This window comes from Equus caballus, chromosome 7 (assembly GCF_041296265.1).
Source record: "Equus caballus isolate H_3958 breed thoroughbred chromosome 7, TB-T2T, whole genome shotgun sequence".
NCBI lineage: Eukaryota > Metazoa > Chordata > Mammalia > Perissodactyla > Equidae > Equus > Equus caballus.
Genome location: NC_091690.1, coordinates 3,208,890 through 3,222,770, shown reverse-complemented (window position 1 = coordinate 3,222,770; position 13,881 = coordinate 3,208,890). Strand labels below are relative to the sequence as shown.

At 64.1% G+C, this 13,881-nt stretch overlaps 2 protein-coding genes across 10 annotated transcripts; both read left to right on the top strand.

Moving 5' to 3' along the window:
- The first annotated feature begins 1,828 nt into the window (after nt 1–1,828).
- On the top strand, nt 1,829–4,321 carry LRG1 (leucine rich alpha-2-glycoprotein 1). 2 transcript variants are annotated; one of them, XM_023644459.2, is made up of 2 exons: nt 1,829–1,979; nt 2,934–4,321. In XM_023644459.2, the coding sequence occupies exons 1-2, from the start codon at nt 1,927–1,929 to the stop codon at nt 3,943–3,945; spliced, it is 1,065 nt and encodes a 354-aa protein (XP_023500227.1). In that variant the 5' UTR covers nt 1,829–1,926; the 3' UTR covers nt 3,946–4,321. The 2 variants fall into 2 exon arrangements, with proteins under 2 accessions (XP_023500227.1, XP_023500228.1); XM_023644460.2 differs by having other exon boundaries at nt 1,830–1,979; nt 2,964–4,321.
- Nucleotides 4,322–5,318: 997 nt separating this feature from the next.
- PLIN5 (perilipin 5) lies at nt 5,319–13,484 on the top strand. Of its 8 annotated transcripts, none has more exons than XM_023644454.2 (9): nt 5,337–5,432; nt 5,932–6,044; nt 6,232–6,293; nt 6,797–6,992; nt 7,685–7,767; nt 8,035–8,215; nt 8,784–8,983; nt 10,418–10,540; nt 12,509–13,484. In XM_023644454.2, the coding sequence occupies exons 3-9, from the start codon at nt 6,234–6,236 to the stop codon at nt 13,037–13,039; spliced, it is 1,374 nt and encodes a 457-aa protein (XP_023500222.1). In that variant the 5' UTR covers nt 5,337–5,432; nt 5,932–6,044; nt 6,232–6,233; the 3' UTR covers nt 13,040–13,484. The 8 variants fall into 8 exon arrangements, with proteins under 8 accessions (XP_023500223.1, XP_023500222.1, XP_023500221.1 ...); XM_023644453.2 differs by having other exon boundaries at nt 6,229–6,293; XM_070272530.1 differs by lacking the exon at nt 5,932–6,044 and adding an exon at nt 5,782–5,898 and having other exon boundaries at nt 5,369–5,432.
- The last annotated feature ends 397 nt before the right edge of the window (nt 13,485–13,881 follow it).

The window sequence follows — 13,881 nt, the reverse complement described above, 5'->3', positions numbered from 1 at the left end:
CGATAAAGTATCAGTAACTTGAGTCACCGCCTGTACCTTCCACCCCCGGGACTCCTTTTACAACTGCAACCTTGTATCCCATGGCCGCCATCTCCCCGACCCCCGACCCCCGACCCCTGGCAACCGCCACTCTCCTCTCGGTGGCTGAGTGTGGATTTTTTCGATTCCACATAGAAGTGAGGTCACACGGTGCTTGTCGTTCTCCGCCTGATTTATTTCGCTGAGCATAATGGCCTCGGGCTTCGATCATCTTGTTGTCCCGGCTGCTGTGAATAATGCTGCCGTGGACACGGCGTGCACATCGCTTTTCAAGATGAATGCCCAGCGGCGGAATTGCTGGATCCTGTGGTGGATCGACTTAATTTTTTTGAGGAATCTCCATACCGTTCTCCATAGTGGCTGCACCAGTTTACGTTCCCACCAACGATGCACAAGGGTTCCCTTTTCTCCACATCCTCGCCTACACTTTTCTTCCTTTTTTTCTTGAGGAAGATTAGCCCTGAGCTAACATCCGCTGCCAATCCTCCTCTTTTTGCTGAGGAAGACTGGCCCTGAGCTAACATACGTGCCCATCTTCCTCTACTTTATATGTGGGACGCCTACCACAGCATGGCTTGACAAGCGGTGCCATGTCCACACCCGGGATCCGAACCGGTGAACCCCGGGCTGCCAAAGCAGAATGTGCACACTTAACCGCTGCGCCACGGGGCCGGCCCCTCCTCTGCCCATTTTTGTGTGTCTGTTTTTGTGTGTCTGTCTCTGCAGGTCTGTCATTCTCTCCTGCTCTGTCTGTGTCTCTGTTTGGTTCTGTCTGTGTATTTTTGCTTCTCTCTGTGTCAGTATCTATAGCTGTGGATCCATGTGCATGTCTGTCTGTCTGTCTTTATCTGTGCCTGTCTACGCCAGCCTGTGCGTTGTCTCTGAACCTGTGTGTCCACTGAGACAGAACAGAGACGAATTCCTTCAGAGACCAGGCTGGGGGGAAAAGGCCATGGCCAGGCCTGACAGAAGTCCTGGGTGCAGATCAAGATAACACATCACACCGGAATCTTTAGAACTCAACCAGAATGAGAGCGCTCAATAGCCAAACCCATGGGGTGCAGCCAAAGCCGTTCTCAAAGGGAAATTTCTAGCCTCCAGATGCATTTATTAGGAAAAGAGAAAGATCCCAAATAAACAGCACATCAGCTTGAGAGGAAAAAAGAAAGAGCAGGAGGGACCCTTGGAGACTGAGGTTGAGCTTCACAGATGGGGAAACCGAGGCCAAGAAAAGTTAAGCCACTCGCCGAAAGTCACAAAGCAAGGCAGTTCCTGGCAGAGCCGGGATTCAGAGCCAGGTTGAGTCCCTCCCAAGCCTTTGTTCCAAGACCCTAGAGCATTTTGGCACTGCTCCCTTTTGAATTCTATTTGTTAAAAAATTATTTCATTACAGAAAAAAAAAAAAAAAAGCAACCCAACAGCAATATGTCACGAATTCAAGACGAGTGGGTTTTTTTTTTTTTTTTTTTTGTTCTTTTTACCGAGCGAGCTTCCTGGTTGCTCAAATTTATCGTAAATAGCACATCTTGCTCAAATGGCTGTTCCATCCCCAAGGCCGGCCCCCTTGCAAACTTGACTTTGATTCCTGGGCTGGGGGCACTGGGAACTCAGCCCCAGAGACTCATGGGTGCCCACTCCCCAAAAGCAGGGATCAGGAAGGAGAAACCGGGCAGAAGCAGGGCCAAGAAATGGGCGGACCCTGCCCCCCTGCTCTCCACCCCCTGCCAGGAAGGAATTTTGCAATCCTTGCCCCTCCCTTCCCCCTGCCTGGCCCAGGTCCAGCCCCTAACGGGAACAGAATGTGGGCAGGGATTTCCCCCAGGGTTGGTGCCACTTCCCCCGGCCCAGGCAGGTAGAAGGCCACCTCGCCAGGCCAAAGGAACCTGGATGGGAGGGAAAGAGGCCACCATGTCCTCTTGGAGCCGAGAGCGAAACCAGAGGTAGGTCCCCACCCCATCCATCCTGGGCAGGCCCGGCCGCCAGGCAGCACGGGATACACAGACATTCTGTCTGACCCACTGAAGCCAAAGGGCCGGATGTAGGTCTGCAGGCTGGAAGGGACCTACCCTCGGGCTCGAACTATGACAGACCGGCTCCCCAGGTGGGCCCCGGGCCAGGCAGGGAGCGGGAGCCCAGCCCCCATCACAGACCTGAGAGAAGGACCCAGAGGGACAGAAGCCCCAGCCCCCTAAGGGTTACGGTGCCAACTGTAAACCATGCCATCCCAAGGCCAAATGCCCGCCCCCCGAACTGCGCAAACCAGGATGCACTTTTCATGTTCAGAATCCTCTATGTACCTGGGTTGCACCTGAGTGCTTAGGAGCAGGATGGAGCTGGGCCCAGGTTACCTAACCTGGTCTGGTCAGGGCTGGATGGAAAGAGGAGGAGCCCAGAGGGGGAAACTGAGAACTCTACTTGGGAAGGTCAGAGACAGCTTCATGGAAAAGGGAGCATTGGAGTTAGGGCTTTGCAGGATGAATAGGAGTTCACTGGCTCTGCCTTCAAAACGTGGGGCCAGGGAGATAAGAAATGACCCAGAAAACCAGCTAGACATTAGCAAATTGGACTGCAGATAAGTAACAGCCCATTGCGGCTGAGCTGGCAATGGGGTAGGGTAGCACTTAGGGGTCAGACTAAGAAACTTAGGTTTCAGAGGATTAGAATTCTCCCTGTAATAGAGGCTACTTATGGCCGCTGTCGCGGGGTGAAGGTGGAAACCAGAGGAGGAGGAGGAGGTGACGGCACCTGGACGGTGGTCCAGGTGAGCAACGAGGCGGCATGGTCCAGGGTGATGGAAGCAGAGACGGAAAGAGGGAGGCGCATTTGGGGTATTTCCACCCATCTGGGGATATCTTCGTTTTGACTTGTTGAGCCCCTTCTGTCGTTGCCGGCAGCCCAGGGGGCCTGAACCCCCATCTTTCTAGAACCATGTTCCTGCTGCTGCTCTCCGTGGCCTCGGCCCAGGGGGTCCCACCAGACCCCACCGCCTGCCTGGTGTTCCAGTCGGTCAACGGGACCTCCATCGCCTGCAAGCCGCCCGCCGAAGTCCCCCGCCGCCTCCCGGCTGACACCATCCACCTGGCCGTGGAGTTCTTCAACTTCACCCGGCTGCCCGCCGGCCTCCTCCGGGGCGCCCCAAGGCTCCAGGAGCTGCACCTCTCCAGCAACCGGCTGCACAACCTGTCGGCCGAGCTGCTGCAGCCGGTGCCCGGGCTGAAGGTGCTGGACCTCACCCGAAACGCCCTGAGCCGCCTGCCGCCCGGGCTCTTCCGGGCCTCCGCCGCCCTGCACACCCTGGTGCTGAAGGAGAACCAGCTGCGGGCCCTGGACGCCTCGGGGCTGCACGGCCTCACGGCCCTGCGGCACCTGGACCTGTCCGGCAACCAGCTCCGGACGCTGCCCGCCGGGCTGCTGGCCAACGTCCCCAACCTGCGTGTCCTTGACCTTAGTGACAACCAGCTGGAGGCTCTGCCCTCCGGCTTCCTGAGGGGGCCCCTGTGCTTGGAACGGCTGCACCTGGAGGGGAACAGACTGCGCGCTCTTGCAGAGGACCTCCTGGCGCCCCAGGCGGACCTACGATACCTCTTCCTGAGTGACAACAAGCTGGCCAAGGTGGCCCCCGACGCCTTCCGGGGCCTGCGGCGGCTGGACATGCTGGACCTGTCTAACAACTCTCTGACCAGCGTGCCCAAGGGGCTCTGGGCCAGCCTGGGGCGGCCCACCCAGAACCTACAGTACGGCTTCGACCTCTCCCGCAACCCCTGGGTCTGTGACGGGCACCTGCACGACCTCTTTCGGTGGCTCGTGGACAACAAAGAGAAGATGTTCTTCCAGAATGACACGCGCTGTGCTGGCCCGGAAGCCTTCAAGGGCCAGACGCTCCTGGAGGTGGCCGAGTCCCGTTGAGGCCTGGGGCTGGAGGCGAGGGGACGGGGCCTGGCAGGACACCGCAGCCCACACCTTCTAAGGGTCAGGCCTTGCCACTGTTGCTGGGACCCATTTTGCCCATGTTTCCCACGGGCTCTCCGGCCGGCCTCCTTGTCATCGCTCGAGTTGTCCCTCTTCCAGAAAGTCCTTCCTCCGTCTCCCAGAGCTCCTGGGCTCGGGGCTCCCTCGGATCCAGCCTTGGCCCACGCACAAGTGTTGTCTCTCCCCGGCTCCGCCTCCCCCAGTTTGCAGGGCTCTCTGAGTCCGGCGCCTGGCACTGAGGCCCCTGTCTGTCACCCAGCGTCACCCATTCAGGGTGACACCCGAGGGGTTAATAAACAGCCGCTGAATGGAACGGGACGGACTGGCGTTCACTGTGTTCCTTGCATCACCTCCCAAGTCGCCGTCCCGGGTCTCCGGGATGAAGGAGGGAAGGAGAAGTGTGACCCAGAGCCTGGGGTGGGGACAGGAGCTTCCACGGGGTCATCTGATGGCCTGCAGCTGCTCCGCCCCCTCCCCCTTCCCGGGGCTTAACTGGAAAGAAAATCCTGACCGTGGCCCGGGTGTCATTTTACGGGTGGATTCCTGCCAGCGCTCGTCCCGAGGAAGGTTGAAATTAAACCGGATTGCTTCAGGTCTCCAAACAATTTGTCATGCTGGCTGGTGACAACCCAGGGGACAGTCACCCAGGGCAAGCGTGGGCAGGCTGGACGGGGTTGGACAGATGCTCAGAGGCCGAAGGGCCTGAGTCGTCACCTGCCGACACAGTGTTGGGCATGCTGGGGGCCGGGGTCAGATTTGGGGGCCCCTGGGGGGGTTGGTTGGGGCCATGCTCGTTCTCTCCAGCTCCCTGGAAGGAGGGTCGTGCCCACGTCCGTGGTCATTGCAGGCACGGAGACGAAAGCCAGGGGTGTCTGGAGCCCGGCAGAGCCGGGTTTGAACCGGAACCCTCCATCGCTGGGGGCCCTGGAGGTGGCGGTTTAAAGCTTTCTGAGCCTCGGTTTGCTTCTCTGCAAAACGGGGGTTCCAGGGAATGGGCCAGCCTGGCTCCTGGCTTCGTTAAAGGGCAACTTGAAAAAAAGTAAAAAGAAAGACCTTGAGGACTGGCCCAAGGTCACTTGGCCAGGCGGTGGGGGCTGTGGGTGCCCTCCCCTGTCGCCGCGGTGACAGCAGCGAGGGTGACAGGGGGCCAAACCCGGCCAGCGAAAGTAGCGCAATCCTAGAGCATCCGGCGTCCCCGGGTTGCCGTGGCAACCGCTGAGCGCCCCGAGAGCCCCGGGGAGGGGGAGGAGCCTGGAGCCACGCCCCCAGAGACACGCCCCCCGCAGGCCTCTCCCCATTGGCCAGCCCCCGGAGGCCCCGCCCCCCGAGCCGCTATAAGGCAGGGGAGCCGGCGCGGGGCGGGGACGCGAGTGGGAATCTGGGGTCCGCGGGGACACTTGGGCGCTGAGGCCGCGCGCGCCCGGGTGAGTGCCACACGCAGGCCCGGGGGCCCCCCGATCGGGTCGGGGGACAGGGTCCAGGGGCGTGGGGAGGAGAGGGGGTGCCGGGCCGGAGCAGGTGGCCGAGACCCTTGGCCCAGTTGGCGGAGGCTCAGGACCCAGTTGGTCGGGGATCAGGGTTCTGAGGGCGCGCGGGGTGGGGACAGGGTTAGCACTGCAGCCGGGGAGTCTGAGGTCGAACTCCCCGCTCTGACCCTGCTTAGCGGAGTGACCTTGGGCCCAGCCTGAACCCGCTGCGTGCCTCAGTTTCCCCGCCTGTCAAACGGACTGTGGGTGTATTGGGATTCCGCAGCTGCCACCTGCACCCCTGCAGGGGCTGCTTGTGCAGTTCTGTCTGGGGGACGGGCGGCTGGGACCTCCCGCACTTTGCAGAAGAGAAAACAGTCCAGAGAGGTGAAGGCACTTGCCTAAAGTCACACAGCAGGTCACGGTAGGATTCGAACCCAGGCCTTTCTCTCCCCAGAGCCCAGGCTTTGAGTCACTACAGCGCCCCCCCGGCCAGACGCTCTCTGGTGTGCACCTACTGTGTGCAGAGCCCCGTGCACGCATTGTCCGGGCCCCTCATGACGCTCTGAGGTCGGTCTTATTATTACCCCATTTTGCGGATGAGGCAACTGAGGCCGCACGAGGAAAAGAGCCTTGCCTGGGTCACAGAGCCCACGCGGAGAGAACCCAAGGCCTGGGTGGGAGCTGGGAGGGCCGCGTGCAGGGCCCCCTCCCTCGCTCTGCCCTGCCCCCTACGGTGACCCCCCTTTTGCAGCAGGCATGTCAGAAGACGAGGCGGCCGAGGCCCCCAGACCCAGCGTGTGGGAGCAGGACCAGCAGGTGAGGGGCTGCCCCCACCATGGAGCAGGGGCACCCGGAGGGGTGGGGAGAGGCCCTCCTGGGATGCTTTCAGACCGGGCACCCCCGACCTCCATCCTTGCTTCCAGCACCTTCTTGAAGGACACTGGCCCAGGATGGGGTGGCGCCTCCCACCCATTTCCCCGAGGGGCACAGCGAGGCCCGGGCGGGGTTGGGGGGGGGTCTCTCCGAGCACCAGCGGTTTACCTGGCCTCTGCCCAACGCCCCTGTCCCACGTCTGGGCCTGTGTCCACCATCATGGCGCCCTTCAACAACAACGACGGCAGTAATAATAGCAGCAGTCACAGCAGATACTCCGCATCAGACAGGGCCCCAGAGCCCCCATCACAGCCCTAGCACCCACGGCACCAATGGGGAGACCGAGGCAACACCCAGGGCGGGCGGGGAAGCGGGCGGAGGTGTGGCCGAGCCCCCCACCTCTCCCCAGGGGGGGGCCCCCCCTCTGACGCCGCCCCTTCCCGCAGAGCGCGGTGCAGCGCGTGGCGGCCCTGCCGCTGGTCAGGGCCACGTGCGCCGCCGTCTCCGATGCCTACGGGGCCGCCAAGGACAGCCACCCGCTGCTGGGCTCCGCGTGCCGCCTGGCCGAGCGCTGTGTGTGCGGCCTGACCGCCCGCGCCCTGGACCGCGCGCAGCCGCTGCTCAGCCACCTGCAGCCCCAGCGTGAGTCCGCCCCTCGGCCACCGGCCGGGGGGGACGCGCCCCGGGGGTGCACCCCGCCCGCACTGGGTGTCCCTCCTCGGTCTCGCCGAGTCCGCGCGTGCCTTGGGGCCGCCTGTCCCCCGGCCACCGGGGTGTCAGCCTCGCTCAGGCCTGCCTGTGCCACCTGCGCCCCCTCTCTGTTGGATGCCCTGGTGCACCGTGGTCCCTTCACTGTCCAGCCTGCCCGCCACCGCCGTCTGCCCCGAGCCCGTGACCAGCTCAGGGGTCCAACCTGGTGCGGGGACCTCACGTCCAACCGAGGAAGGGGGTCCCCGGGGTGCCCCCACACCTTCTCGGCCGGCTGGGGTGACCTTGAGCCTGCTCGCCCAGCCATCTGAGCCGGGCGTGGGTGAGGAGTCACCTTGGTGCTGGCGGCAGCCGGTGGCAGGGCGGAGGCGAGGAGGGGCCCAGCCTGGTGGCCCACGCGCTCGCTCTCAGGGTCCCCAGCCCCTCCCCGGGGGCCAGCCAGGTCCCCCTTGTGGCCCCAAGCCGTCCTCGCTGTCTGTTACTCTGTCCCTTTCCCTGTCTCTCTGCCCCCCTCCTTTTTCTCTGCCTCTCCCTCCAGCACCCCCTCCCTCTATGACCCTCGATGTGTCCCTTCTTCCCTCGACGTCCCCCCGACTCTCAGCCCTGGCCTCTCTCTCTCTCTCCAGTGGCCACCGTGAATGACCTCGCCTGCAGGGGCCTCGACAAACTGGAGGAAAAGCTGCCTTTTCTCCATGAGCCGTCGGAGACGGTACCCGGCACGACCGGCCCGCGGGGACCTGCGGGGGTGGAGTGGGAGGGAAGAGGTCCCTGGTCCCCGACCCGCCCTCAAAAGCCGCCAGTCGGGTTGAAAGCATCGGCTCCCACACTGTTGAGTGCTCACGATGCGCCCCCAGGGGCGGGCGAGGTTTGATTTCCCTCCGTTTTACCTGAGAGGAGAAACTGAGGCACAGAGCCAGCAAGGGGCCACGACGGGTCCTTGACCCTCAGCCCCAGAGACCCACGGCCCTCCCACCAGGTGTTGACCTCGGCCAAGGACGCGGTGGCCAGCGGCGTGACGGGCGTGGCGGGCCTGGCCCGGCAGGGCCGCCGCTGGAGTGTGGAGCTGAAGCGCTCAGTGAGCCACGCGGTGGATGTCGTGCTGGGCAAGTCGGAGGAGCTGGTGGCCCACTTCCTGCCCATGACCGAGGACGAGCTGGGTGAGGCCAGTGTCCTCCCCTCCCCACCCCGGATCCTCCCGCCCCGTCCCCATGCCCGGAGGGTACAGACCAGAGAGGGCGGGGACCCGCCCAAAGCCACACAGCAGACCTGTGGGACACACAGAGCTCCGGTCTGCTTCCGAGGCCCCCCGGCCCGCATCCTACGAGATGCTTGAATTTGTCGCACGCGTGTGACAATCAGATTCTGCCCCATCTTCCCCGATACCCCACGTTCTCCAACGTTTCGCGTCTTATCTGCTGACCTGACACAGTCTGACTTCCCGGCCCCGCCTTATGGCGCGAGCTGAACATGTCAGCGTGTTCCCTCCTTGGCGGGGGGGCTGCGAGGCATTTATGGAGCACCTACTGTGTGCCTATGCCACTCCCTGCCTCAGTTTACCCCATCAGTAAAACGGGCTGATGACAGTAGGGTTTGGGGAAGCTTAACTGAGCCGGTCCGTCTAAAGGGAAACTGAATCTGGGGGAGGCTGGGTGACCCGGAGGGAGGGGGCGCCGACGAGGAGGGCGTGGCCACACTGACCCCCGGCTCCCGGGTCCCACCCTCCAGCGGCGCTGGCGGCCGAGGCCGAGGGCCCTGAAGTGGGCTCGGTGGAAGAGCAGAGAAGACACCAGGGCTATTTCGTGCGCCTGGGCTCCCTGTCGGCACGGCTCCGCCAGCTGGCCTATGAGCACTCTCTGGGGAAACTGAGGCAGCGGAAGCACCACACCCAGGACACGCTGGCCCAGCTGCAGGAGACTCTGGAGCTGGTGAGAGCGCGGGCTGGGGACCTGCTGCCCGGCTCCTCCCTGGACCCTGCAGCCTGTGCTCCCCGCAACCCCCGCCAGAGGGCGCCCGGGAGCCCCGAGTCAGGACCGCCTCCTCCACCCGCAGCCCTCCAGGCTCCCCTCCCTCGGGGAGAAGCCGAGTCCTCCCCCCAGCCCACCAGGCCCCGCACGACCTGCCCCGTCCCCTCCCTGCCCTCCCTCCTCCCTCTGTCCCCCTCCTCCCTCTGCTCCAGCCACACGGGCCTCCTCGCTGCTCCTCCAACATGCCAGGCATGATCCTGCCCCAGGGCCTTTGCACACGCTGTGCCCTCTGCCTGGCACACTTTATTTTCCTTCTTGGTGCCTCTTGCTCCTAGAATGCACGTGATCTGCTTCTTCACTTACTCGTTGATCGCGTCCCGCCAGACTGATGGCTCCATGAGGGCAGGGACCTACCTGCTCCATCATTGAACAGACATTTATTGAGTGCTTACTGCATGGCTGGCCCGTTCACCGCTCTACTCCTGTCACCTAGCACACAGCAAGAGCTCAATAAATGCTCGTTCGATGACTCAACTGAGCGCCCGGCACTATGCCGCATGCTTTCCACACAACGCTGTACGAGGATCTCACACCAACGCTGTGCTAACACCCGCTGTTTGTGTGCAAGGTGAACACACGACACGCAGTTTACCATTGTAACCACTTTAAGCGCACAGCTCAGCGGCATGAAGCACATCCACATGGTTGTGCCACCATCCGCTCCATCCGTCTCCAGAACTTTCCATCTCCCCAAACTGCAGCTCTGTCCCCAGGAAACACTGACTCCCGCCCCTCCCCCAGCCCCTGGCCCCCCATCCGCTTTCTGTCTCTGTGGCTGTGGCTCCTCTGGGGACCTCCTGTGAGTGGACCACACAGTGTGTCCTTCTGTGTCTGGCTCACGTCACTGAGCGTCACGTCCTCCAGGTCCGTCCACGTGGGAGCAGGTGTCAGTTTCCTTCCTTTTCATGGCTGCGTAATATTCCAGGGGGTGATGGACGATGGCTTATTTCTGTTCATCGTCTGATACCTGCCCTGTCCTGGCGCTGAGGGCACAGTGGCCCCCTCGGGACACTCACAGCCCAGTAGGGGGATCAGGGTTGTGACGGGGGACGCGCCAGGTGTGGCGGGACCCAGAGGAGGGACCTGCCCAGCCGGAAGGGGAGGGAAGGCTTCCTGGAGGGGGTGATGTCCCCACCAGGCTCGCCCTGGAGGATGGGTGGAGGGAACAGCGCACCTGGCGGAGGCCCCAGCGTGGGCGAAGGGCGGGCGGTGACTCTGAGGACAGAGGACACAGCGGGCGGGCGACCCGGCCGGGCCAGGAGGCGCAGAAGCTCGCACAGCGGACCCCGCCCCCAAACCCTCCCGCTCTGACGACCCCCGCCCGCCACCCCGCAGATCGACTGCGTGCAGTGCGGGGCCACCCCCGCCGCCCCGGCCCGGCCCGGGAAGGTGCACGAGCTGTGGGAGGACTGGAGCCAGCGCCCCCCCGAGAACGGCCGCCTCCGCCGCCAAAGCCAGGTGGGATGGGGGAGGGCGGGGGGGTGGAGAAGGTTCTGGATCGGCCCAGGGTTGCCAGGGGCTGGGCTCGAGCTGTCGCGAACCAAGGGCTGAGGTCAGCTGGCTGGGGTGGCCACGGGGAAACTGAGGCAAGTCAACAGTCCTATTGGGTGTCTACGGGGGAAACTGAGGCAGTTTGATGGCTCTGTCCTGTGTCCCTGATGGAAACTGAGGCAGGAAGACTATCCCAATGGGTGTCCGTGGGGAAACTGAGGCAGGTTGATGGTCCCATTCGGTATCCATGGGGGAAACTGAGGCAGGGCGATTGTCCCGTCATGTGTCCATGGGGAAACTGAGGCAAGGCCACAGTCCCGTTGTGTGCCCCTGGGGAAAATGAGGCAGGGCGCGGGTCCTGCTCTGTGTCCCCAGGGAAACTGAGGCAGGGCTTAGGTCCCATTATCTGTCCCCAGGGAAACTGAGGCAGGGCGATTGTTCTGTCATGTGTCCATGGGGAAACTGAGGCAGAGCCACGGTCCCATTGTGTGTCCCCAGGGAAACCGAGGCAGGGCACAGGTCCCGCTGTGTGTCCCCGGGGAAACCTAGGCAGGGTGACGGTCCTGCTGTGTGTCCCCGGGGAAACCCAGGCAGGGCACGGGTCCCGCTGTGTGTCCCCGGGGAAACCAAGGCAGGGCGACGGTCCCATTGTGTGTCCCCGGGGAAACCGAGGCAGGGCACGGGTCCCGCTGTGTGTCCCCGGGGAAACCGAGGCAGGGTGCAGGTCCCACAGTGTGTCCCTGGGGAAACTGAGGCAGGGCGATGATCCCACTGGGTGTCCCTGGGGAAACTGAGGCAGGGAGACTATCACACTTGGTGTCGATGGGGAAACCAAAGCAAGTCAATGTTCCCATTGGGTGTCCAAGGGAAAACCGAGGCAGGGTGATGCAGTCCTATTGGATGTCCACTGGGGAAACAGACAATAGTTCTCTAGTGTGTGTCCATGGGGGAAACTGAGGCAGAGCCACGGTCCCATTGTGTGCCCCTGGGGAAACCAAGGCAGGGCACGGGTCCTGCTGTGTGTCCTTGGGGAAACCGAGGCAGGGCGCATTTCCGCTGTGTGTCCTTGGGGAAAACGAGGCAGGCTGATGGTCCCGCTGTGTGTCCCCGGGGAAAACGAGGCAGGCTGATGGTCCCGCTGTGTGTCCCCGGGGAAACCAAGGCAGGGCACGGGTCCCGCTGTGTGTCCTCGGGGAAACCGAGGCAGGGCGATGGTCCCGCTGTGTGTCCCCGGGGAAAACAAGGCAGGCTGATGGTCCCGCTGTGTGTCCTCGGGGAAACTGAGGCAGGGCGCGGGTCCCCTTGTGTGTCCCTGGGGAAACTGAGGCAGCGCAATGATCCCACTGGGTGTCCCTGGGGAAATTGAGGCAGGTTGATGGCTCTGTCATGCGTCCCTGGGCAAACTGAGGCAGGGAGACTATCACACTGGGTGTCCACGGGGAAACCGAAGCAGGTCAATGGTCCCATTGGGCGTCCAAGGGGAAACTGAGGCAGGGTGATGCAGTCCTATTGGGTGTCCACTGGGGAAACAGACAATAGTTCTCTAGTGTGTGTCCATGGGGGAAACTGAGGCAGAGCCACGGTCCCATTGTGTGCCCCTGGGGAAACCAAGGCAGGGCACGGGTCCTGCTGTGTGTCCTTGGGGAAACCGAGGCAGGGCGCATTTCCGCTGTGTGTCCTCGGGGAAACCGAGGCAGGGCGATGGTCCCATTGGGCGTCCAAGGGGAAACTGAGGCAGGGTGATGCAGTCCTATTGGGTGTCCACTGGGGAAACAGACAGGGCATCAGTTCTGTTGTGGGTCCAGGGGGGAAACTGAGGCAGAGCCACAGTCCCGCTGTGTGTCCCCGGGGAAACCGAGGCAAGGGCGCGGTCCCGGCGCGCGTCTGCGGGGGGCGCTGAGCCCCGTCCCGCCCCCCGTCCCCCGCCCCCCGCAGGCGGAGCTGGAGACGCTGGCGCTGTCGCGGAGCCTGATGCGGGAGCTGCAGGGCGCGGTGGACGCCCTGGAGAGCAGCGTGCGCGGCCTGCCCGCCGGGGCGCAGGAGCGGGTGGCGGAGGTGCGGCGCAGCGCCCACGCCCTGCAGGCCGCCTTCGCCGACGCGCGCCGCTTCGGGGACGTGCCGGCCGCCGCGCTGGCCGAGGGCCGGGGCCGGGTGGCGCGCGCGCACGCCTGCGTGGACGAGCTGCTGGAGCTGGCGCTGCGCGCCGTGCCGCTGCCCTGGCTCGTGGGGCCCTTCGCGCCCGTCCTCGTGGAGCGGCCCGCGCCCCCGCCCGACCTGGAGGCGCTGGTGGACGAGGTCGTGGGGGGCCCCGACCCGCGCTGGGCGCACCTAGACTGGCCGGCGCAGCAGAGGGCCTGGCGCGCGCAGCACGGCGACCTCCCGGGGGACCTCCCGGGGGACATCCCGGAGGAGGAGGCGGAGCCGCGCCGCCCCGAGCACACCCTGATGCCCGAGCTGGACTTCTGAGCGCACCGGCCACCCTCCTGGCCTCCAGGTCCCTGCGGCCCCCTGGTGGCCGCACCCGGGCGCCAACACCAGCGCCTGGCCCTCGGCCCCGGCGGGGACTCGCGGTGTGGCCGAATTCGGAACCCTGGACCGGGTCATGATAGCACGCACGCCCTCCCCGGCCTCCCCCTTGGACACGTGGGGACCTGAACCCCCAAGTCAGGTCCCCAAGCTGGGTGCATCTGTCTGTGGCCCCCACCCCAAGAAGCGGATCAACCCCCCCCAGAGAAGCACACAGTGTGTCCAGCTTTGAGAAGTGAGCGCCCCCCGCCCCCCGCCCCCAGCTCGTCCCTCTGGCCTGACGGGTCCCCACGGACGCCCGCCGCACCTGCTGGGCCTGCCAGACCCGCCCGCCTGGCCGCTCAGGGGTGGCTCTCCAGAATAAACGGGCTGCGTGTCGTCCAAAGGCCTGTGCTGTGGCCTCTGTTCTGGCCCGGGTGGGACTCGGTGGCAAGGCACTGGGGGCCGCAGGGGTGCGTGTCTGCGTGGCACGAGCCGGGGTTCGAGATCTGGACGGAGCGAGGCCTCCCTGACCAGCCTGTCGCCCTGTCTGCCGTTCCGCCAGGAGCACCCAGCCCACCTGGGTCAAGCACTCAGCTGCAGCTTCCTGGACTGGCAGCTGTTCACACTTTAGTGTAAATGAACTCCTCGGCAACTGCAGGATCAGGAGGAGGAAGAAGTCAGACGGGGTGACCCCTCCTGTGCCCACCTCCCTGGACCCGCTGTGTTTCTCCAGCTGCGCCCGTCGCGATGGGGCAGACAGAAGCAGGCCAAGAGCCACAGGCCCGTCTCGCGGGGGCCCT